Raw genomic sequence first — 23,220 nt, 5'->3', positions numbered from 1 at the left:
AAAGGATAAAGTGAAATTAACAATTTTTTTTGCCATGTACTAAACGCAGATGCCAACGCCGTGCAAAGGCACGCGACACTGTGCCAGATTGTAAAATGCATGCGCCGATGAAGAAGGAGAAGAAGCCTTCTTTTCGACAGGTCCACATAGCTGGCGTTCGTCGACAATCTTCTATTTCAATACTGTTCAGGACAACTAAACCCGGAGAGCCACACGTGAGAACCGGGCGATGGACGTCCTTCTCCACCGACTGGCCGGCTCCGATCTCCGAACAAGCGCGTCGTTTGACTGCGAGGAAGCCTTTGGTCACGGCCCTTCCCAGAGGAGGATGCTCGTTCTCATTCTTCTGGGACTTTTCTCGGCTAATTGCCAAACCGTGGTGATTTCCCTCATCACCGGTGACGTCGACCATTGGTGCAAGCCGCTCGCCGGTTTCAACATCTCTGCAGCCGATTGGAAGAATATTGCCATACCGATCAAGGCCGATGGACGCTTCAGCCGCTGCCGCATTTACGAACGCTGCAAGTCACCCGCTGAACACGGCGATTCCGCTGAGCCTCACAAGATCGGCGCTGTTCTAACCGGGGCCGAAGAGTGGCACAGCCGATGCTTCCAAGACACCAGCGACCCACGCGACGTGCCCTGTGAAGAGTGGGACTACGACGTTAGATCGGCCAAGGCCAGTGCGGTGAGCTCTTGGAACATGGTGTGCGACCAACGCTTGCTTCCGGCCACCCTTGTCGCCCTGCAGAACGCCGGCGCCGTAGTTTCCCTCACCTCGGCCGGAGCCTTCGTAGACTACGTTGGCAGGAGAGTCATGCTACTTTCCTCCTCCGCAGTGGTAGTGACCTGCACAGTGTGCACCATCGCGGCGACAAACTACATGCGCTACGCTGCGGCGCGCTTCCTTAGCGGGGCCAGTGTCGCTGTACACACAATTTTTACCTGCCTCATCCCGTTCGAGGTGATGACGCACGCGCACAGGCCGCAGCAAGTGCTCCTCCTGGCGGTTCTGGGCCTGACGTTATGTGAGATCTGGAGTGTCATCGTCAAACCCGTAGTCATCGACTGGCGTCTGAAGCACGTAATCTTCCTGGCCCCGGCGGCTCTCCAGCTCCCGGCTTCGTCTATTGCCCGAGAGTCGCCCCGTTGGCTCGCCGCGAAAGGAAGACTGGACGCGGCCGAAGCACTCATGATGCAGGCGGCCAAAACCAACAATGTCCCACTTCCTGTCACGGCCTGTGTCGTGGAGAAGCTGAGAGAAAAAATCAAGAACCATGCAAGTCGCGAAGGTGCGGACACGGAATACTTGGTCGACTATCGCTTCCTCCGGCCTCGAGCGTTGGCCACGTTTGCCGTTTGCGTCTCCATATCTTTTGTTTTTTACCTCGACCCTTTCTCGACGGCGCAGTACAACGAATTTTGGATGCCCTGCCTCACGGTTGTCATCACGCTGGCCATGTACGTGGGGATGCACTTCCTGATGAACGGCGTCGCCCTTGTCAGAGTGCTCAGCGTGTGCTTCCTGTTTACGGGCACCATACAATCCGCGCTGAGTGTGGCGGTGGGCGCTGGATTCGTCATGATCACCAAGACCTTACTCGTCCGGTCCAAGGGCGTCTCTAACGTAATGTTTCTACACTGTTTCACCTACGACCTGGAACTCTTTCCATCCGCAGTGCGCGCCGGTGTCTTCTGCTGGGCGTTTGCCTTTGGGTGTGTCGCGGCCATGTGCGCGACAATGACCCGCGTCCTGAAGCCAGCGGGACACGAAGACGTGGTATTCGCCACTGCGGGACTTTTCCTCTTCGTCTCCCTTCTCGTCATCCGCGTCCTGCCACGCACGACAGTGATGGAAGAAACACGAATCGTGGCCATTCGTGCATCAGACTCCAGCAGGATGCCCATGGATCAGATGAAACGAACCCTCATACAGAGGATAGCACGCAAGAAGTCCAAGACCAGAAGCGTGGAAAGCTCCAAGTCAACCAGCAGGGAGAGTGGGAAGAGTGGTGGCAGCAAAATTCCGGGCAGTTTAATGTTTCTCGTCGGCTTCAAACCGAGCGAATGCTGGAATGAAGCCACCGCAGCCTTAATATGAAATGACTGGGCATGATGTCCTGTTGGCCAAAAGCCCAAAGAAAACTCAGCCCAAAAAAAAGCTCCAACTTTCTTATATTATAACCTCCTATCTGTTCTCTCTTCACAGAGTATTTTTGGGTTTCATGCGCGTTTTCTTTTTGCCTCGCAAATATCATTTTTTCATCTTCGTAGATATACATTGGCTCTTTGAAAGTTGATGTGTGTGCTATACCGCGAGGCTGCTGAAACTTGCCTCAGAATTACAGGCTGCAGGTGGAGAATGCAAAAAGACAGGAGCGTAATTTTTTTGCATTGCAAATTTATATATAAACGCATACATACATGTTTCAATGACCACACTCACATATAATACTCTAACGTAGATTGGAGACTCAGTGTTACAAAATAGACGTTTCTCTTGAATGGCCGGCCAGAAGAAGAACGTGCAGCTCACGCACTTCATCGTCTTTCATGGCGCCGACCTTTGCGCGCGCCGTCATGCGGTGCGTGAACACCACATCTTTGTGTCAATTGCCCCCATGCGAAAAGCGACCGTCTCGGTCGCGTCACAAAATTCTTTCAGCGACATAGGAAATGGAGCTCCTCAGGTGCATCTCGGCGTTCACGCATGCGCATAGTATGGTTTCATGCGCACTACATTAAAAACTTCAGCGCGATGAAGAGGACGGAGCGAACCGGGGTAGAACTGCGGGGGACGACTTCGTAGGTCACGTCACTGAGGAGGCGTGTAACCTTGTCGGGACCAAAATACCGGCGGATCAAATTTTCCGAGAGTCCACGGCGACGGACGGGCGTCCAGACCCACACGCAGGCGCCGGTATTGTAATGGACGTCGCGTCGACGCTGGTTGTATCGAAGAGTGTCGGTATACTGTTGGCTGAGCAAGCTGGCATGCCTCTTCGGCTCTTTGCACAAACTATTCCGCGTGTTCGTTGGTCGGGCTATTATCAGCCAGAGGTAGCATGGCGTCAAGTGTTGACGTGACGTGGCGCCCGTATACAAGTTCGAACGGCGTAAACTGTGCAGTCTCCTGTACAGCAGTGTTCTACGCGAAAGTCACATAGGGAAAAATCTCGTCACACGTCCTGTGCTCTACGTCGACATACATGGAGAGCATATCAGCCAGCGTTCTATTCAGACGTTCCGTTAATCCATTGGTTTGGGGGTGATACGCTGTGCTCTTGCGGTGAGAGCTATGCGTCAGCTGGAGAACATCCTGCATAAGTTCCACTGTAAATGCTGTACCGCGGTCGGTGATGACAACAGACGGTGCACCATGTCGTAGGACGATGTGGCGTACAAAGAACTTGGCCACTTCATACGACTTTGCTTGAGGGATAGCTTCGGTTTCGGCGTACCGGGTTAAGTAGCCGGTAGCGACGACTATCCATCTGTTGCCCGGAGAGGCCAGTGGGAATGGCCCAAGTGGATCCATTCCTTTTTGTTGGAACGGTGTTTGAGGAGGGTCCACAGGGTGGAGAAAGCCAGCTAGTTTGACTGGGGGTTGCTTGCGGCGCTGACAATCGCGGCAGGTCTTCACGTACTGTTGTACAGAAGAATAAAGCCAGGGCCAGTAATACTTCTGTCGTATCCTTGCTAATGTCATAGTGAATCCTAGGTGTCCCGCATGGCTCATCATGGCAGGCTTGCAAAATTTCTTGGCGCAGCGCGACGGCACGACAAGGAGGTACGTATTTCCTGTAAAGGACGTACGCAGTTTTTCCTGTAAAGGACGTTGTTGTGCAAGTAGTATGATGACAAGCTGCGCACGAGCGAGCGGGGTAAAACACCTCCAACTCCGTGAAAGTGCTCGATCAGCGGCAGCAGCTTAGGGTCAGCGCGCTGGTGCTCAGCCATCTTTATGGCGTCGATAACGCCGACAAATGGCAAGTCATGGTCAGGGTGCGATGAAGTCGTAGGGAGTGGTGCGCGTGACAAGCAGTCAGCGTCACTGTGCTTCCTTCCAAATCGGTAGACAACTGTTTTGTCGTGCTCTTGTAGGCGAGGCTCCAACATGCTACTCTGCCTGAAGGGTCCTTGAGCTTGGCATAGCCAGCACAACGCGCGGTGGTCACTGACTGCCTTAAAGGGTCTACCGTACAAGTAGGGTCGGAATTTACTAATTGCCCACACAGCCGCTAAGCATTCTTTTTCAGTGGTTGAGTAGTTTTTCTCAGCCTTGGTGAGACTGTGGCTTGCATAAGCAATGGTGCGTTCCGCACCAGCTTGCCACTGCACAAGGACTGCACTGAGGCCAGAATTGCTGGCGTCAGTATGAATTTCACTGTCAGCGTCTTCATCGAAATGAGCAAGTATTGGGACCTCTTGCAAACACTTGCACAATTCATTGAACGAATTCTGTTGCTCGCCCGCCCAAATGAAAAGCACATCGTCGCGTGTAAGCCACGTCAGAGGCTCAGAATCTCTCGAGAATCCCTCGACGAAGCGCCTATAATATGCGCACCAACCAAGGAAGCGTTGGACAGCCTTCTTGTTTGTGGGTGGTGAAAACTCGTCGACGGCAGCTAACTTGTCGGGGTCTAGTCGGACGCCTTGAGGACCAACAACACGCCAAGAAATTTGAGCTCTTGGAACCCGAAATAGCGTTTTTCAGGCTTGGTGGTGAGGCCGGCAGTATGGATCACAGCGAGGACACTCTCGAGTTGTGCGAGATGTTCGTCAAACGTGCTCGAGAACACGGCGACGTCGTCCAAGTATACGAGGCTGGTTTGTCATTTGAGTTCAGCAAGCACGGTATCCATCATCCGCTGAAAGGTGGCAGGTGCGGAACAGAGACCGAAGGGGAGAACTCTGAACTCATAAAGGCCGTCAGGTGTAACAAACGCTGTTTTTTTCACGATCCTGTTCATCAACTTCGATTTGCCAATACCCTGATTTAAGATCCAATGAAGAAAAAAACTTGGCATGCTGTAGACGATCCAGTGCGTCGTCGATGCGTGGCAATGGATAAACATCGCGCTTGATGGCACGGTTCAACTTTCTGTAATCTACGCAGAAGCGTAGTGTGTTGTCTTTCTTTCTGACTAACACTACAGGGAAGGCCCAAGGGCTGGTGGACGGCTGGATCACGTCTTCTTGGAGCATCTCTTTCACCTGACGCTCGATCGCTTCCCTTTCCACTGGAGACACTCTGTATAGATGCTGACAAACAGGACGTGCTGACTCGTCGGTAATGATGCGGTGCTTTGTGATGGACGTGCGCCGCACTTTGGATGACGTTGAAAAACAGTCCGCGAATTCATTCACGAGACTGAGTAGATCTTTCTGGTGGTCTGGCAGAGCGGCGTTAACGTGAATCCGTTCTTTTAGGCTGGGTAACCCAGATTGCTGAGACGATGCGGTTTCCAATGTGGTAATGTCAGCAACATCAGTGATTTCGCGAAGGAACGCGATTGTTGTTCTTCGCGGTACATGCCGAAATTCATTGCTAAAGTTCGTTAGCAAAACGACTAAACATCGGTTTCACACCTGAAGAAGCCCTCTGGCTATACAAATGTGGCGCTCAAGAAGCAGGGGCATGTTCGCCTCAGCAATTCCTTCGGCGTCGTCCTCCATGTCGCATCGGACAAGGGTAAGCACGCTGCTCTTGGGTGGCAACGTGACGTGATCGTCAGCTACGCGAAGCGCGACGTCATGGTCGTTGTCATTACTGTTCGCTATGGCTTGCGTAGAAGCGAAGCTGACTGTAGACTCTTGCAGGTCGATGATGGCACCGTTCGCCTTAAGGAAATCTATGCCGAGTATAAGGTCCTTTGAACATTCAGGAAGAATGCCGAAGTCGCCGATGTATGTGAAGCCCCGAATGTTGACTCGCGCCGTGCACCGGCCCATTGGAGTTATAAGATGCCCTCCTGCAATACGAATCTGAGTTCCGGTTCATTGCGTCGAAACTTTGTTCAGTATACGCGCGAGATTCTGGCTCATAACAGACGTGTCCGCACCCGTGTCGATCAACGCCGTGGCTTCGTGGTCATCTATGCTACTGGTACGTCGCAGGATACAGACACGGAACTACATTGCTTTTTCTGCGTCTCAATTATGTCATATCGCGGTCGTCGTAGTGGAGGATCTTCAGCGTTCACAACATCAGCGACCTCACCTCCGCAGGTCATAGGACTCAGTTTTCCTGGGAGGCAGGGCTGGGTGAGCAACGCCTCGTTGCTCTCGGCGTGAAGAGGGGGGCTGGAAGACCTGTTTCGGGCGGGTGACGGTGACCGGGGTTCACGGAATCGTGGCGCAAATGAGATCCTGGCGTCCGCGAGGTATGCTTCAATCTCCAGGGGGCGTTCACCATTGCGCGGGCACGGCGCATTCAGTGACAATCCACGGAGCCCAGCTCGGCGGTAAGGACACGCCCTGTAGAAGTGATCAGCTTTAACGCAATGAAAACACAAGGGCCTCCGGTCTGCGGTGCGCCATACGTCGCTCTTGCGGGGTGGTCGTGTTTCAGCCATGAATCACGTTTGGCGAGGCCTTAAGTCGCCAGTTGCTTGTTCAGCGGCCCGCACACTATGAAAGTCCGGGTCGTCGCTCACATCGCGAAAAATCGCGGATAACGAACTTCGCGCTGCTTCCGCATACGACATGCGAGGTTGTGGCTGCCGTACCTCATGCTGGGGTGTCTCGCTTCGCTCTGGGACTTGGACTGCCTGCCTGTCTGACATCAGCCAGAGCGAGTCGCTGTACCGATGCTGGAGCCGCCTGAAGCTTTTGGAGCTCTTCTCGAACAATAAGCCCAATGAGCTCCCGCAAGGCGTCGGTATTGTCCAAAGGCATACCTAGAGGGTCACGCGATAGGGTCGACACGTCGCGGTTGTACTGCGGTGTTCGCTGCTTCAGTGCCTTTTCCATTGATATGGTTTCCGCGAGAAACTCTGCAACGGTCTTTGGTGGGTTGCGTATTAGGCCACCGAATAACTCTTGCTTGACATCGCGCATCAAGTTTCTGAGCTTCTTTTCTTCCGACATGGAATGGATCCGCGCGTCGAGAAAGTCGGCACATATCTTCGACAAACATTGCGACGCTTTCGTTCGGCCTGTGTACTCTCGCCTGAATTGCAGATTCAGCTAGCTCCTTTCGATCGAGGCTGGCGTATGTGCCGATTAGCTGCCGTCGGAATTCGTCCCTTGTCGATAGGGCCGCCTCACGGTTCTCAAACCATGTCCGCGCATAGTCCTCGAGGGCAAAGTAGGCGTTGCGTAGCTTGAGCTCTGGAGCCCAGCCGTTGTTTTCTGCGACACGCTCAAAGTGATCGAGCCAGTCCTCTACATCTTCGAAGGTGTCCCCATGGAAGGACGTGGAGATTTGCGGCTGGTTAAGGACGACCTCTGTCGGCGCGGTCGCGGAAGAAGATGGAACCGACGTACTCATCCTTCTGACTTGGTTGGGTAGCGGCTCGTGCACAGGTGGCAGTCCTTGATATCGGCGGCTTGTGCGTACGTGCAGAGGAGGCAGCACGACCGGGTGGTAGGCAGTTGTCTTCCTGTGGCTTGTCTGGTTGTATTGCAGAATGGCTTGGGTGAGCTCTGCTGTAAAAGCCGTTCCTCTGTCGGCGATGAGGACATCTGGAGCACCCTGTCGCAGCAGGATGTTCTCGACGAAAAATTTCGCCACTTCAGCCGCGCTGCCTTTCGGTAGCGCTTTAGTTTCAGCGAAGTGGGTAAGATAGTCCGTCGCCACGACGATCCACTTATTTCCGGAAGTTGATGTCGGAAACGGTCCCAGCAAGTCCATCCCGATCTGCTGAAAAGGTCGGTAAGGAGGCTTGATCGGCTGTAGTAATCCCGCTGGCCTTGTCGGTAGTGTCTTGCGTCGCTGACAGTCTCGACATGTCTTGACGTAACGTGCGACCTCGGTGGTTAGGCGCGGCCAGTAATACCTTTCTTGTATCCGCGATAGCGTCCGGGAGAAACCGAGGTGCCCAGCGGTCGGATCTTCATGTAGGCGTGCAGTACTTCTGGAGGCAGCGCCAACGAAACAATAAGAACGTAGTTCGTGCGGACTGGTGAGAAGTTCTTCTTCACGAGTAGATTGTTTTGAAGCGTGAAGGAAGAGAATCCGCGCTTAAATGACGTAGGGACAACTCCGATGTGCCCTTCCAAATAATCGGCGTGGCCTTTTAGCTCCGGGTCTGCTCGTTGCTGTTCAGCGAAGTCTTCTGCGCTTACTATTCCAAGGAAGGCGTCGTCACCCTCGTCATCTTGCGGCGGTGGGTCAATGGGGGCGCGTGATAGGCAATCGGCATCTTAGTGTTTTCGTCCGGACTTGTAGGTTACAGTGATGTCGTATTCTTGTAGTCTGAAGCTCCACCGCCCCCGCCGTCCTGAAGGGTCCTTTAAGTTAGCTAGCAAACACAACGTCTGATGGTCACTGACTACTTTGAATGGCCTCCCGTATAGATAAGCGCGGAATTTTGCTGTAGCCCAAATGATGGCGAGGCATTCCTTTTCAGTCGTAGAATAATTGCCTTCCGATTTTGACAGCGACCGGCTAGCGTAAGATATCACCCGTGCAAGTTCGTCTTTCCTCTGGACTAGGACGGCGCCGAGGCCTAGGCTACTAGCGTCAGTGTGGATTTCGGTATCGGTGTCCTCGTCGAAGTGTGCAAGTACCGACGGCGACTGCATGCGTCGTTTGAGTTCTTGAAATGCATCGGCTTGCGACATTTTCCACTTGAACTCGACATCGCATTTGGTTAGATGTGTTAGCGGCTCCGCGATGCGTGAAAAGTCCTTGACAAAGCGCCTGTACAAAGCACACATGCGAAGGAATCAACGCACTGCCTTCTTGTCGACGGGCTGCGGGAACTTTGCGATGGCAGCTGACTTCTGCGGGTCAGGGCAGGCTCTAGACTTGCTGATGACGTGGCCTAGGGACAGAAGCTCATCGTAAGCGAAGCGGCACTTTTCCGGCTTCAGAGTCAGCCCTGATGACCTGATGGCCTCTAGTACTGTTGCAAGCCGCCTAAGGTGATCGTCGAAATTTCCGGCGAAGACGACGACGTCATCCAAGTATACGAGACAGGTCTGCCACTTCAATCCTGCTAAAACGGTGTCCATCACGCGCTGGAACGCTGCAGGCGCCGAGCACAGTCCGAATGGCATAACCGTGAACTCGTAGAGGCCGTATGGGGTGATGAAGGCGGTCTTTTCGCGATCTCTTTCGTCGACTTCTATTTGCCAATAGCCAGGTTTGAGGTCCATCGACGTGAAGTATTTAGCGTTGCAGAGCCGATCCAATGTGTCGTATATTCGTGGGAGGCGGTATACGTCCTTCGTGATCTTGTTCAGACGATGTTAATTGACGCAAAAACGTAGGGTTCCGTTCTTTTTCTTCACCAAGAAACGTCAAGTGTGTGCTTTCTTGCCAGTCGGCGCCAGTGGACACCTCAAAGCGTCTTTCTTATCCAGTGATATACCTTAGACTCACGCTACCATCCAATCTCTGGGTGTGTAGGAGGCAGGCTTTTGTTAAATTTCTGACGCTCACCCACGTCAGCTCCCTCCCCTCGCCAGACTAGTCCTTATCACAATTTTTCCGTGGAATACGAGCACAGGACCACTTAAACAATGCAAAGAACTCTGCGACACTTCGCAATAGCGAGGTGGAGGAAATTAAACGATTCAAATACTCACTGAAGTTGCGCGAAATACCGCACTGCCTTCATTCTTTTTTTATTAAAACCTGAATCAATAGCATTCGCCTCTTATTTCCTTTATTTTGTTCATTCGTTTATTCATTCATTCATTCATTTATTTCCTAGCTCTAAAGTTCCGGAGGCTCGATAGAGAGGAATGGGGAGTATATAAGTAGTCATTAGCAAACATCTTGAAAGTTTTCGGCGTGGATGATGACAGCTACGAAGACAGGAGGGTGGCTCCAGTCATCGGTGGTCGGTGGTACTAATGCGTGAAAGTAAACGCTGATGTCGCATGGCCTTACCAGTACCAGATCTTTAGCGCGAGATGAAATGTCAGATGGACGCAGGAACAACTCAACTTTAAGGTCAATTTTAGTGCAGTAAATCTTAGTGTAGTACAGAAGGCCTAACATCTTCAGCTGCCATTAATCTCTCTCTATCTCTCTCTATCTCTATCTCTCTCTCTCTCTCTCTCTCTCTCTCTCTCTCTTTACATTCTCAACAGTACATTACCCGCTGCGGTGGCTTAGCGGATATGTCGTTGCGCTTGGTGTGATAGCTAGAGCATGGCGGTGCTGTGCTGAGGGACCGGGGTTCTACACGAACTGTCACAGACAAATCCCCAGCACGATAGAGGTTCTTTCGTAATTTGTAGCCATCTAAGGCATGTAGACAGGGGCGTAGCCAGGGGGGGAGGGGGGCCTTATGGGGCTACAACCTCCCCCCCGCTGAAATGTTTTCGTGCTGTCATGCCCCGCCGACTAAAGCAACCCCGGCGCCGGAAATCATGCTCAATTTTGTCCAGAGTGTCCTTTTCACTCTAGAAAGGGCATTTCAGCGCGAACATTACGAAATTGGACTGAAATTCGCGGCAACGCCAATGCACCGGGAGTAACATCGGAACGCCCCCCCCCCCCCTCCGAAGGAGCTCCATCCGAGCAGTTTCAAAGGCGTTTTGTTGGCTAGCGGGCTTGGCACTGCATCTCGCGGAGGCCGTGGAATCTAGGGAGCGCCTGGATTTCAATTCTGAAACTTTATGTGTATAAAGTTATCATAACATTTTGTTTCGAAAGGTCCATTGACATTTCCAATGTCGTGCTTTAGATTTTAAATTCCGGAACTTTGCGGGTTTAATGTAGTTACAATTAAACATTTCATGCCAAAGGTGCATTAAGTTTTCTAAAGTCGTACCTCGGACCATACTATGAAACAGAGCAAATCAACACACTATCAGACAAGTCTGCTAAGTACGCAGCGAGGTCCGATTAGTCGAAGCGTTGTGGGGGTTCATTTTTGCCATTATGTCACAGAAAAGAATATCAACATGTTTTTCACCTGCGCCAAAGCATCCATATCAAGACACTAAACCCAGCGAAGGTAACTACATTCTTATTCATTTTTCCACTTTGACTTTTATTCGCGAGTACACATTTAGCCTCTTCACTTTTCTTGTTCTCGTTACCCGCGGGCTGCCAGAGCCAGCCAGAGCGCATGCGTTTTTCTCGTGTTGCCCCGACCACCGCGCGGCGCACTTGGATGCGTACTCGTTTGTCCGACCGAGTGGCTTTTTGCCTGGCAGAGTTTTGGACGCTTCCTGGCTAGCAGACGAGTAAAAGAAACAATGGTCCCTCGCCACCATCACAGTGGGGACTCGATGGATTGCAACGCGTTCGCTTAAGCGCAATCTGTCCGGAAAGTCATGTCTCGCTGGTGTAGGATGCCGAGGAGTATGCGTATGGTACTCTGTGGGTCAAGCGTCTCACGTTTTCTTCGATATTCATTCGGTAGCCACATGAGGTGCCCAAAGTGGGCATTCAATTGTGCCCAACATGCTTTCCTTCGCATTTCTTTTTTTTTCATTTTGGCGCCTGCGCGCCACAAAGAAAGAAAGACATTGTTGCGGCGCGGCGAATTGCCGCATGGTGAAAGTTCGATTTCGTTACTTCTCCTGCGGCGGATAAAGGGCCACGGGACGCTTCAGTTGCCGGGTACTCTTATTATATTGCTACGGCACAATATGTGCGATCACGAAACGCGAGCAGCGTGAAGACGACGACGACGATTAGAAGCTAGCGCGAGCTGTTGCCTCTTGGCCAAGCGCAGCGTATTGCCTTGTAAATATACTTGTAAATAGCTTTTCGTCGGTGTTTTCCTACGTAACATATCTGGTGGAGGTGGACGTTCCCTGTACCTCGTCACGGAGCTTCGCAGTGGACGGTACGTCGAGCCTTCCTTCATGGCTCCCGGCGACGACATCCCGACTCCGCCGGCTCCGACACCTGCTGCGACTTCGACGACCTACACCACTCTGCCCGCTCCCCGTGATCCTGGAGTATTCTAAGGCAAAGATGGGGAAGACGTCGATGACTGGATCAGCCTGTATGTACACGTCAGCCGCAATAACCGGTGGGACCCTACTATTATGCTCGCCAACGTAGTCTTTTACCTGGGTGGCACACCTAGAGTTTGGTATCGCACGCACGAAGATGAGCTCACCAGTTGGAATTCACTTAAGACACAGCTTCGAGACTTGTTCGGCAACCCCTACGGTCACCAACTTGCCGCGCAGAAGGCGCTTTCCGGCCGTGTGCAGTCGTCAACAGAGCCCTATGTCACGTACATTCAGGACGTCTTGGCTTTGTGCCGCAAGGTCGACACCCACATGACTGAGTCAGACAAGGTTTCCCACATCCTCAAAGGCATTGCCGATGACGCCTTCAACTTGCTCGTTTGCAACAACGTAACGTCGGTGGATGCTGTTATAAAGGAGTGCCGCCGCCTGGAACTCGCCAAAAGCCGACGTATTGACCAGAAGTTTGCCCGTCTGCCCAACACCCCAGCGACATCTTCCTGTGCCGACGCTCCTCGTGCCAACAACACTGCCGATGTTACCAGGATCGTCCGGCGTGAGATCGAGGCCGCCTATCCAGCTGCCTTCGACTCCAGTCCCACCAACACATCTGCCGTCACGGTCTCACTGATCCAGGCAGTTGTCCGCCAGGAGTTCGAAAACATGGGTCTTCACACCATCTGCTCGGCCCATCGCCCTGATACCCGCCCGGCTTCTTCCATTCCGCCCCGTCCCGCATCTTCTTACGCACCACATTTCCGCAACCCATCTGAATGGCGCACTGCTGACGACAAGCCCATTTGTTTCTACTGCCATCGAATCGGCCACATTTCTCGGCACTGTCGCAGTCGCTGGAGTTTTCCGATCCGGTCTACTTATACTGCCTACTCTCGCTCCTCAGGTGGCCCTTCTCGTCCCTATGCCGCACGCTCCGATAATGCCGCCACTGCTTCTCCTGCAACGAACCGCCCCTATTCTCGTTCGCCTTCGCCCCAACGACGACAATCTCGCTCTCCCCAGCCCCGTCGCTCCTATTCGCCGACTCCTTTCGGACGCCGCTCCCAGCCGGAAAACTAGACGATGCAGCGCCTCGAGGTGACGCTGCATTGCTCCCTACGCCGCCAAATCCTCTACTGACGTTGCCCACTCACCTGAACCTTCTTGACGTGCAAATCGATGGTGTTTCTGTGTCTGCACTCATAGACACTGGGGCGCATTTGTCTGTAATGAGCGCTGACCTTCGTAACCGGCTCAAGAAAATTATCACGCCCGCCACGACGCCTGTTGTCCGTGCCGCCGATGGCGGAACAGCCCCCGTAATTGGTATGTGTACCGCCCGCGACTCCGTCGCCGATCGCTCAACAATCGTGCTATTCACAGTCATCGCCCGCTGTCCCCACGACATCATCCTCGGCTTATTTCCGCACATTCTGCTCTCATCGATTGTTCCGCCAGTACTCTCCGCCTTGACCTGCCTGTTCTGGATCCTGCTGAACCACACCCCAGTCGCCTCAGTTCCGCCGACTTCGTTCGCTTGCCACCTTCGGCACTGACCTACGTTGACCTAGTGTCATCCCCACCAGTCCCCGACGGTCACTACATCGCGGCTCCTATGCAAGACGTCCTCCTCACACACGGGATCACAGTACCTCATACCGTTTTATCTATTACGGCGAATTGCGTCTGCCTGCCAGTGGTCAACTTTGGCTTGACGACACAAGTGCTGCCACGTGGGATGTCTCTGGCCCACCTTTGCTCCTTCGAAGATCACTCAGTAGCATCCATTGCAGTTGACGACACTTCATCCGATACTCCTCTACCATCGCAGTCGGCAAATTGTACCATCGCTGACTTACAGAAAATGATTGCCCCCGACTTGCCGTCCGAGTACGCTCGTGAACTCTACCGCGTTCTCTTTTCCTACCACGATATTTTTGACTTTAACGATCGTCCTTTGGCCCAAACTACAGCTGTCAAACATCGCGTTAATACCGGCGATGCCCCTCCTATTCATCGCCGCCCGTATCGAGTGTCACCAGCTGAGCGTCAAGTTATTCACGCAGAAGTTCGCAAAATGCTTGCCAAGAACATTATTGAACCATCATATAGTCCATGGGCGTCACCTGTAGTACTGGTTAAAAAGAAGGATGGCTCATGGCGCTTTTGCGTGGATTATCGGCACCTTAATAGGGTTACCAAAAAGGACGTGTATCCCCTACCTCGGATTGATGACGCCCTTGACTGCCTCCACGGTGCTTGCTATTTCTCCTCTATTGACCTTCGCTCCGGCTACTGGCAGATTGCCGTGGACGATCTCGACCGCGAGAAGACTGCTTTTGTCACACCCGACGGTCTTTATCAATTCAAAGTGATGCCGTTCGGTCTATGTAACGCCCCTGCCACTTTTGAACGCATGATGGACTCCCTTCTTCACGGATTCAAATGGTCCACGTGCCTGTGCTACCTGGACGACGTTATCGTATTCTCCCCAACGTTCGCTACGCACCTCGAGCGCCTCTCAGCAGTCCTGGACGTTTTTCGTCGAGCCGGTCTGCAACTCAATGCATCCAAGTGCCAATTCGGCCGTCGCCAGATTACCGTCCTTGGACATCTCGTTGACGCGAACGGAGTGCAACCGGACCCAGCCAAGATCCATGCTGTTGCGCACTTCCCTGTTCCGAAGTGTGTCAAGGATGTGCGCAGCTTCATCGGCCTTTGTTCGTACTTCCGCCGTTTCGTGAGAAATTTCGCCGCCATAGCACGACCACTAACCGAGCTTTTGAAAAAAGACGCCCCTTTCCAGTGGGGCGATAACGAGGCCTCTGCATTCTCACATCTAATCGACATTCTCACAACGCCTCCCGTTCTGGCCCATTTCGATCCTTCGGCGCCTACCGAAGTCCGTACTGATGCCAGCGGTCACGGAATTGGCGCGGTACTGGCACAACGCAAGCGTGGCCACGACCGTGTTATCGCTTACGCCAGCAGGCTCCTCTCACCCGCGGAGCGCAACTATTCCATCACTGAGCGTGAGTGTCTGGCCCTAGTTTGGGCGGTTGCGAAATTCCGCCCATACTTATATGGCCGATCTTTTTCGGTTGTCACAGACCATCACGCGCTTTGCTGGTTATGCTCACTGAAAGATCCTACAGGAAGACTTGGTCGCTGGGCCTTACGCCTCCAAGAATATTCGTATACTGTCACCTATAAATCTGGCCGACTACACAAGGACGCTGACTGCCTGTCTCGCTACCCGGTCGACGAGCCTGACGACGCCGACAGTAGTAGCGCCAACGGCATTTTCTCTGTGTCTGCCTTCGCTAACATCGCCGATGAGCAGTACCGAGACCTATCGCTGCGAGCACTTATCGAGCGTCTGCGCTCTACACCTACCGACGCATCCGTTCGCCGATATGTCCTCCAGGGCGGCATTCTGTATCGAAGGAACTTCCTCCCTGACGGCTCTGACCTTCTTCTTGTCGTGCGAAAACAGCTACGACAGACTGTGCTCTTTGAGATGCATGACGCACCCACTGCAGGACATCTTGGGGTAACCCGCACGTACGACGGCGTCCGCCGCCGCTTCTATTGGCCTGGTCTCGCTCGCTCCGTTCGACGCTATGTTGCTGCCTGTGATCCCTGCCAGCGTCGGAAAACACCTCAGGTGCTACCTGCCGGTCATCTCCAGCTGATCACCGTCCCTGTGGAACCGTTCTTTCGTGTTGGATTAGACCTGCTCGGTCCGTTTCCCACGTCATCCTCTGGGAACAAATGGGTAGCCGTCGCGATTGATTACGCCACCCGATACGCTATCACTCGGGCTCTCCCTACCAGTTGCGCCACTGACGTCGCGGACTTTCTCTTGCGTGACATTATTGTGATAGCAGTTATATGGAAGCTCCAGGCGCATTCCTGCCATCGCCGTCGAACTCATGTTCTCTATGAAGTTCAAAGGCGATAACATCGCGACCGGCCTCGGCATGTTGCATGTGCGAGTGAAAGCGAAATGAGGTGGGGGGCGGCATAGGTGAGCCGACGATGGTTGCTTAGTCTTGTGTGTACAAGGGAGAAAATCTGCGGCGCCGCCTTCCGTCGCGCGCGATACATCGGGGGATCGGAGGGAGGAGGAGGCGGTGATCTTTGAATCTGCGGTTGCGCAACATGTTTATTTGCCTTGGTTGACGCATCATATATAGTGACTTTTGCTTATATACGTAGGTTTATTTAAATATTTATATATTTAAAACATTTAAATATTTAATTGCGAGGTTTTGCGTATATGTGCAGTGAACTTTGTTTCCAGTTACACATTTTTGTCATTTATCAAGGTGTATCTTCGCATTTGTGTATTCCATTGTATCTTCGTATTTCTAATGTACGAAGGCGAGTCAAATGAAAGTGAGCCAACTCACCCTGCGCAATATTGACTCGGTTCATTATCGGCGACGCATGCGCGAGGCACAGAGGCATCTCTCATTTACAAAAAGTGACACGCAGGTGGGAGGATCAAGGTTCTTTAATGCTCTCGTACACTAGGTTGAACATGGTTGCGTGACATAATGGACACTTCAAAAGTTGAACAGCGTGGTGTGGTGAGGTTTTTGACAGATGAAGATGTTTCCCAAGAAGAAATTAGTTGCCGTATGGCTGCCGTGTACTTTGAATATTGCATTTCATTGGCCACTGTAAAGCGTTGAAGCAAACGGTTCAAAGAAGGACGGGAAAGTTGCGAGGACGATCCAAGACCGGGCCATAGCCACCGTGCAATAACCTCCAACACAATTGCAAAGGCTGATTAGAAAAGAACGGATGATAAGCATCGAACAATTGGCAGGGCGTGTGAACATCGGTCACGGTTCGGGACCTACCGTAATTCATGAACATCTCGGTTATCAGCTCTTGTGTACGCAATGGATGTCCAATATTTTGAACCACCGCTAGAATATGGAGAAGTTCGGCGCTGCCTTGACTCATCTAATCCGGTATCATGATGAGGGTGACGACTTTTTGTCTGCAATTGTGACCGGGGACGAATCATGGTGTCACTGCTACGAGCCTGAAACACGACGGCAAAGCTTACTGCGGAAACATTTGAATTCACTACCCCTAAGGAGTTTATTACCCCTAAGGAATTTTATTAGAATCATGATACTAGTTAGTCAGTGGGACAAATATCTAAATGCTCATGGAGGCTACTTTTAAATAAAGTACCCTGTTTGTTATATATTCGCATTGGCTCACTTTCATTTCCCTCGCCTTCATACATTTTGCAGAACTTCTACTTTCTATATATTCTCTCTGCTTAGACCATAATTTTGGTGCAATTACAATACACGACCAGTGACAGCTGCTTCTGCACAACACATTGGAACAAATGACAGCGTCATTGATATTTTTCTCGGGTCGTTGCATATGTACAAAAATGCAAACAAGCTTCTTGAATGACAGAGAGAGAGAGAGATGCAACTGAGAGAAATGGCGGGAGGCTTATAAAGTTTTATAAAAATATTTGTCCTCAACTTGTTCATTTCATGGCCTTTACATTTTTCATATCAGCGGCATACACTGCTTTGCTGGTTTGAAACTGATATAGTTCTAAAGTTCGTGTGATATTTGCTTTACGTATTAAATATACAGAAAACATGAAAGCATTGATATCAGTTATTCCTGGCACAATTTTTCAGGCATACGTGTATATTCTCTTACGAACAAATACACATTTTACTCGTCTTTACAGTGCGTAGCGTTCAAGAATTCGTTTGCAGCAACTTTGGCAATGGCAACGCACTTACAATTAATGTTTAATGTATTTGATCCCTGTACAACTTCTATAAGGAGGAGACCGAGCAGCATCGGCCCAAAAAGCGATGAAGGTGCTTTTCTGCTTCTTAAGCTGTGACTACTAATGCAATTTCAGTAAGACCACACGCGTAAGCGAAACCACCGCAATTTCCATCTTTCCTTCCCTCCTCTCTCTCCCAGTGATCTTTGTTTTCCCCTTTCCCATTGCACCGGTGTAGGCTAGCCAACCGGACGTTATTCTGGTTAACCTCCCAGCCTTCTGCTTTTCTCTTTCCTCCTTTCCTTCCCATGTACCACTGGGTATCTGCAAGAATAGACAACGTGGGCCACTGTAAAGTGTAATTTAAATGCAATGAGCATTCTTCGAGAACTTCAGGCACTTTTCAGTATGTCGGCCTGGATCTAAAACCCTTTACGTCAACTTGGTCTTCATACTTCTTACCTTTCCCTGGGCAGAGTAGCAAGCCACACACAAAGCTTTTCCGACCGGCCTCTGTGCTTTTTCACATTAAGAATGTTCCCCTATCCCTGATGGCCGCTGGGTATGTGAGCGATTTTGTTCTGTCTCCGAATAGGTAATGTTGGAGTAGACCACTTGGGACATTGGGTATGTGCCACTACTTATATGCAAGAATAGACAACTTGGGTCACTGAATATGTGCAACTGGGTATGTGTCACTGGGTGTGTGCCCGAATATTCCGCATTGTCCATTCGGTATGCGGAAATGCAAATGTGAAACTAAGTATGTGAACGTCCTCCAGAATGGGTCTGTGCCACTGTGTACGTGCGTGGATAGACAAACAAAAGAAGAACCAAGGTGTTACATATCGAGAGCATAAAATTTTAGAAGTCCACTACAGAGAAGTAAAAAAGTCAGCGTCAAGATCAGCCGAGCGTGAACAAAGTGGTGAAATTAACCGAATGGAGGAATACCGCGCATTCAATGTGGATCGCTGCAGATGTCCTGCTGCAGAAGTGCAGATGTCCGAACCGGAAAATTGATCGAATCGACTGGAAAGAAGGGAAAATTTGACAAAACGGTGGCTCTCTACATTGCTTGACAGGAGTGCACTTGACAATCATGGCAGGAGTTCCACCGGGTATTTTTTTAAGCAACTCATGGGATAGCCTTTAGATAGGAGCACACCAGACTAGTAGGACAGATTACTAGGATAAACATACAAATTGCATTATTAAGCGACGAAGCGAAATGAACTATTTTTTGTTCGCCAAGTAGCAAGCTGAAATGCCAACGCCGTACAAAGGCCCGCGACACTGTGACGAGTGTGCAATGCCGCGCGTTGTGGAAGAAGAAGAAGTATTCGTTTCGGCAGGTCCGCACAGCTAGCTCTCGTCAGGAATCCTTTCTTCCGAGATTGTCCAGGACTACTAAACCAAAAGAGCAAGACCTCAGAACCAGGCAATGGACGTCTTTCTCCCCCACCGACTCGCCGGCGCCGATCTCCGAACTAGCGAGTCGTTTGACTGCCAGGAAGCCTTTGGTTACGGCCCTTTCCAGAGGAGGATGCTCTTTCTCATTCTTCTGGGACTCTTCTCGGCTCATTGCCAAACCGTGATGATTTCACTCGTCACCGATGACGTCGACCATTGGTGCAAGCCACTAGCCGGTTTCAACATCTCTGCAGCCGATTGGAAGAATATTGCCATACCGATCGAGGCCGACGGACGCTTCAGCCGCTGCCGCATTTACGCACGCTGCATGCCACCCGCTGAACACGGCGATTCCGCTGAGCCTCACAAGGTCGGCGCTGTTCTAACCAGGGCCGAAGAGTGGCACAGCCGATGTTTCCAAAACACCAGCGACCCGCGCATCGTGCCCTGTGAAGAGTGGGACTACGACGTTAGATCGGCCGAGGCCAGTGCGGTGAGCTCTTGGAACATGGTGTGCGACAAACGTTTGCTTCCGGCCACCCTTGTCGCCCTGTACAACGCCGGCGCCGTTGTTTCCCTTATACTGACCGGAGCCTTCGTAGACTACGTCGGCAGGAGAGCCATGCTACTGTCCTCCGCCGCAGCGGTAATGACCTGCATAGTGTGCACCTTCGCGGCGACAAATTACGTGCGCTACGCTGTTGTGCGCTTCCTTACCGGGGCCAGTGTCGCGGTATACACGATTTTTACCTGCCTCATACCGTTCGAGGTGATGACGCACGCGCACAGGCCACAGCAAGTGCTCCTCCTGGCGGCTCTGGGCCTGGCGTTATGTGAGGTTTGGAGTGTCATCATCAAACTTATGGTCATCGACTGGCGTCTGAAGCAGGTCATGTTCCTGGCCCCGACGGCTCTCCTGCTCCCGGCTGTGTCTACCGCCCGAGAGTCACCCCGTTGGCTCGTCGCGAAAGGAAGACTTGACGCGGCCGAAGCACTCATGATGGAGGCTGCCAAAACCAACAATACCCCGCTTCATGTCACTGCCTGTCTAGTGGAGAAACTGAGAGAACAGATGAAGAACCACGCAAGTCGCGAAGGTGCGGACACGGAAGACTTGGTCGACTATCGCTCCCTCCGGCGTCGAGCGTTGGCCATGTTTGCCGTTTGCTTCTCCATATCTTTTGTTTTTTACCTCGACGCCTTCTCGACAGCGCAGCATAACGAATTTTGGATCCCATGCTTCACGGCTGTCGTCACACTAACGACGTACGCCGGGATGCACTTCCTGATGACCGGCGTCGTACTCGTCAGAGTGCTCAGCGTGTGCTTCCTGTTGACAGGCTCCATACAATGCGCGCTGAGTGTGACGGTCGGTACTGGATACGTCACGATCAGCAAGAACTTACTCGTCCTGTCCAAGGGCGTCTCTAACGTAATCCTTGTACACTGTTTCACCTACGTCCTGGAACTTTTTCCATCCGCAGTGCGCGCCGGTGTCGCCTGCTGGGCATTCGCCTTCGGGCGCGTCGCGGCCATGTGCGCGACAATGACCCTCGTCCTGAAGCCAGCGGGACACGAAGACCTGGTGTTCGCCGTTGCGGGACTTTTCCTCTTCGCCTCCTTGCTCGTCATCCGGCTCCTTCCACGGACGACAGTGGTGGAAGAAGCACGAATCGTGTCCAGACGCTCTTCATACTTCACCAGGATGTCCATGAATTACATGAAACTAACCCTCGTACAGAGGATATTACGCAATAAGTCCAAGACTGGAAGCGTGGAGTCATCCAGCAAGAAGAGTGGGAGAAGTGGTGGCAGCAAAAGTCCTGGAAGTTTTAAAGTGTCTCGTCGATTTCGAACCGAGCAAATCATGGAATGAAGCCACCGGAAGCTTTGTATGGAATGACCGGGCGCGATGTCCTGTTGGCGACATCAAAGAGTCGCTTCTTGAGTTCGTATCTGCTATAATTACGATTTTTAATGTTCATTTGCACTCAGCCCAAAGAAAAGCACAAACTTATGTTCTAACTTCCTATCTGTTTTGACGGCACAGAGTATTCCTGTGTGTTTTGTAAGCGTTCATTTTTACCTGACAAATATAAATTTATCCTTTGGATAGCTAAAGCATTGGCCCGTAGAAAGTTGATCTGTGTGTTTGACCACGAGACTACTGAAACTTAACCAGAATTCCAGGCTGCACATCGGGAATGGGAAAAAAGGACCATGATTTTTTCCATTGCGAATATATACATAAACTCATGCACAGATGTTTTAATGAGTACGCGCACGTACAGTACATATGCATGCCCCCCTGACCAATATTACTGGGAATAGGGACTCCCCGATAAAGGAGACTTGGTTCCGCGGTCTACGAAGTAACTTCAAATTGAAGACTACAGTCCAAACTGATTTCCACAGTGGTCGGACTACCACTGCGCCAGAGTTCCCCTAGTAAGTTGAATATGAAGCTATAGTGCACCGAGCCATGCAATGAGATGCAATGAAGAAGGCGCGTAGCCAATCTTCAAAGGGGGCAGAAATAAATGCCGCCGTTTCTCACGCAAGACGAAACGGAAGGTCGAGACGTCCATACGAAATATGGATAGTTGCTCTATCGGCCACATAAATAAGCTGTATCGGGCCTGCCAACCAGGGTCCTCAAGCTTAGCCACCATGCTGTGTAAGCATGTCAGCCGGGAGGCTGATATAAAGGCGCAAGCGTCCAATAAATCGGATTGTTACTCTTCAGCGCGGCCTAAAATAATTGACGCCATAATGATTTCGACCACATAGGGTTCCTTAACGTGTAGCTAACGAGCGTTTTTCCCTTCGCCCCGTTCAAAACCCGCGACATCGAGCTCACCAGCGCAACGACCAGAGCCAGAAAGCTGTACCGCAGCGAGAATGGCCAATCTGTGAGTGTGGCATCTCCATACCCTTTACAACAGGAAAGTTTCTTCTAATGTATAGACGTATAGTAGGAAGGACAAAATGCGGCAGTTTTCAGTTGCATTGCATACAGAAATTCACCGTGACCTTCAGAGAAAACATCAGGATATATAGTTAACGAAAATCCTCTTGGAAGAAAGCAGCGTCCTTTAAGCCGATGCAAATTGACACTGCTTACTGTTGATTGCTGCACTATTGATTATCTACACGGAAAAAATTGTTATTCCTCAGAGTGTAGACGCTAATATCAAGGGTGGTTATAGTAAGCCGCAATTGCTGCTCTGCCTTCCTTCTCGAATATGTCAGGAATTCTCTCTTAATTCTTTAAGCAGGGAAAGCCGCAGAAGCTCTAGCCAAGGGTTTCGCAGGGAGCGCATGCCTTTAATCAAAAGTAAGTTTCCACGTGATTTGCACGCACTACCGCATGCGAGCAGTACACTGGGCTTATCCTGAAGGCATCGCACTGGGTGACATTGTTTGCGCAGTTCACTCAAGGTAAAGGAAGCAAAGGGCACTCAATGAACCCTGTTATTGTTAATTCGGTATTTAAAATGTGTTCTGTGACGTTTTGATGCTCCTCGTTTTTCTGTCATATTGGGTGGCAGCAGTTATTATACTCCCATCGCAGAAATGTGGGCAAAACGTTATGCGGATCCCACGCATCCCGGGAGTCAGTGGACACTAACTTCTTTTTTTTTCTGACGTGGCTGCTGGCATTATTGTTAAATGTGTTGACATTATACGTCTAGTAATGTCAACACATCTAGTAATTAGACGTTATAGTAATGTATATGATAGGTTACATTATGTATACACTGTGATTATGTGTTATACGCTCTGTCATGCACGTTATCAAATTTATTGCAATCTCATCCTCTGACATCTACGGTATTTCCGTGGCACAAACAAGGTGTTTCAGCGAACACTTTCAGAAATTGTTAAAGCTCTCCTGTGGCAGATAATGC

The 23,220-nt window shown here is 51.2% G+C and overlaps 2 protein-coding genes across 2 annotated transcripts; both read left to right on the top strand.

Moving 5' to 3' along the window:
* Nucleotides 1-229: 229 nt before the first annotated feature.
* Nucleotides 230-2,101, top strand: LOC142563198 (solute carrier family 22 member 7-like). The gene has a single exon (XM_075673749.1). It carries the CDS (start codon nucleotides 230-232, stop codon nucleotides 2,099-2,101), a length of 1,872 nt encoding a protein of 623 aa, XP_075529864.1.
* A 17,239-nt stretch (nucleotides 2,102-19,340) lies between these two features.
* Nucleotides 19,341-21,185, top strand: LOC142563197 (solute carrier family 22 member 7-like). The gene has a single exon (XM_075673748.1). It carries the CDS (start codon nucleotides 19,341-19,343, stop codon nucleotides 21,183-21,185), a length of 1,845 nt encoding a protein of 614 aa, XP_075529863.1.
* The last annotated feature ends 2,035 nt before the right edge of the window (nucleotides 21,186-23,220 follow it).

Source organism: Dermacentor variabilis, chromosome 11 (genome assembly GCF_050947875.1).
Source record: "Dermacentor variabilis isolate Ectoservices chromosome 11, ASM5094787v1, whole genome shotgun sequence".
Classification (NCBI taxonomy): Eukaryota; Metazoa; Arthropoda; class Arachnida; order Ixodida; family Ixodidae; genus Dermacentor; species Dermacentor variabilis.
This window is presented reverse-complemented; position numbering and strand designations above follow the sequence as displayed.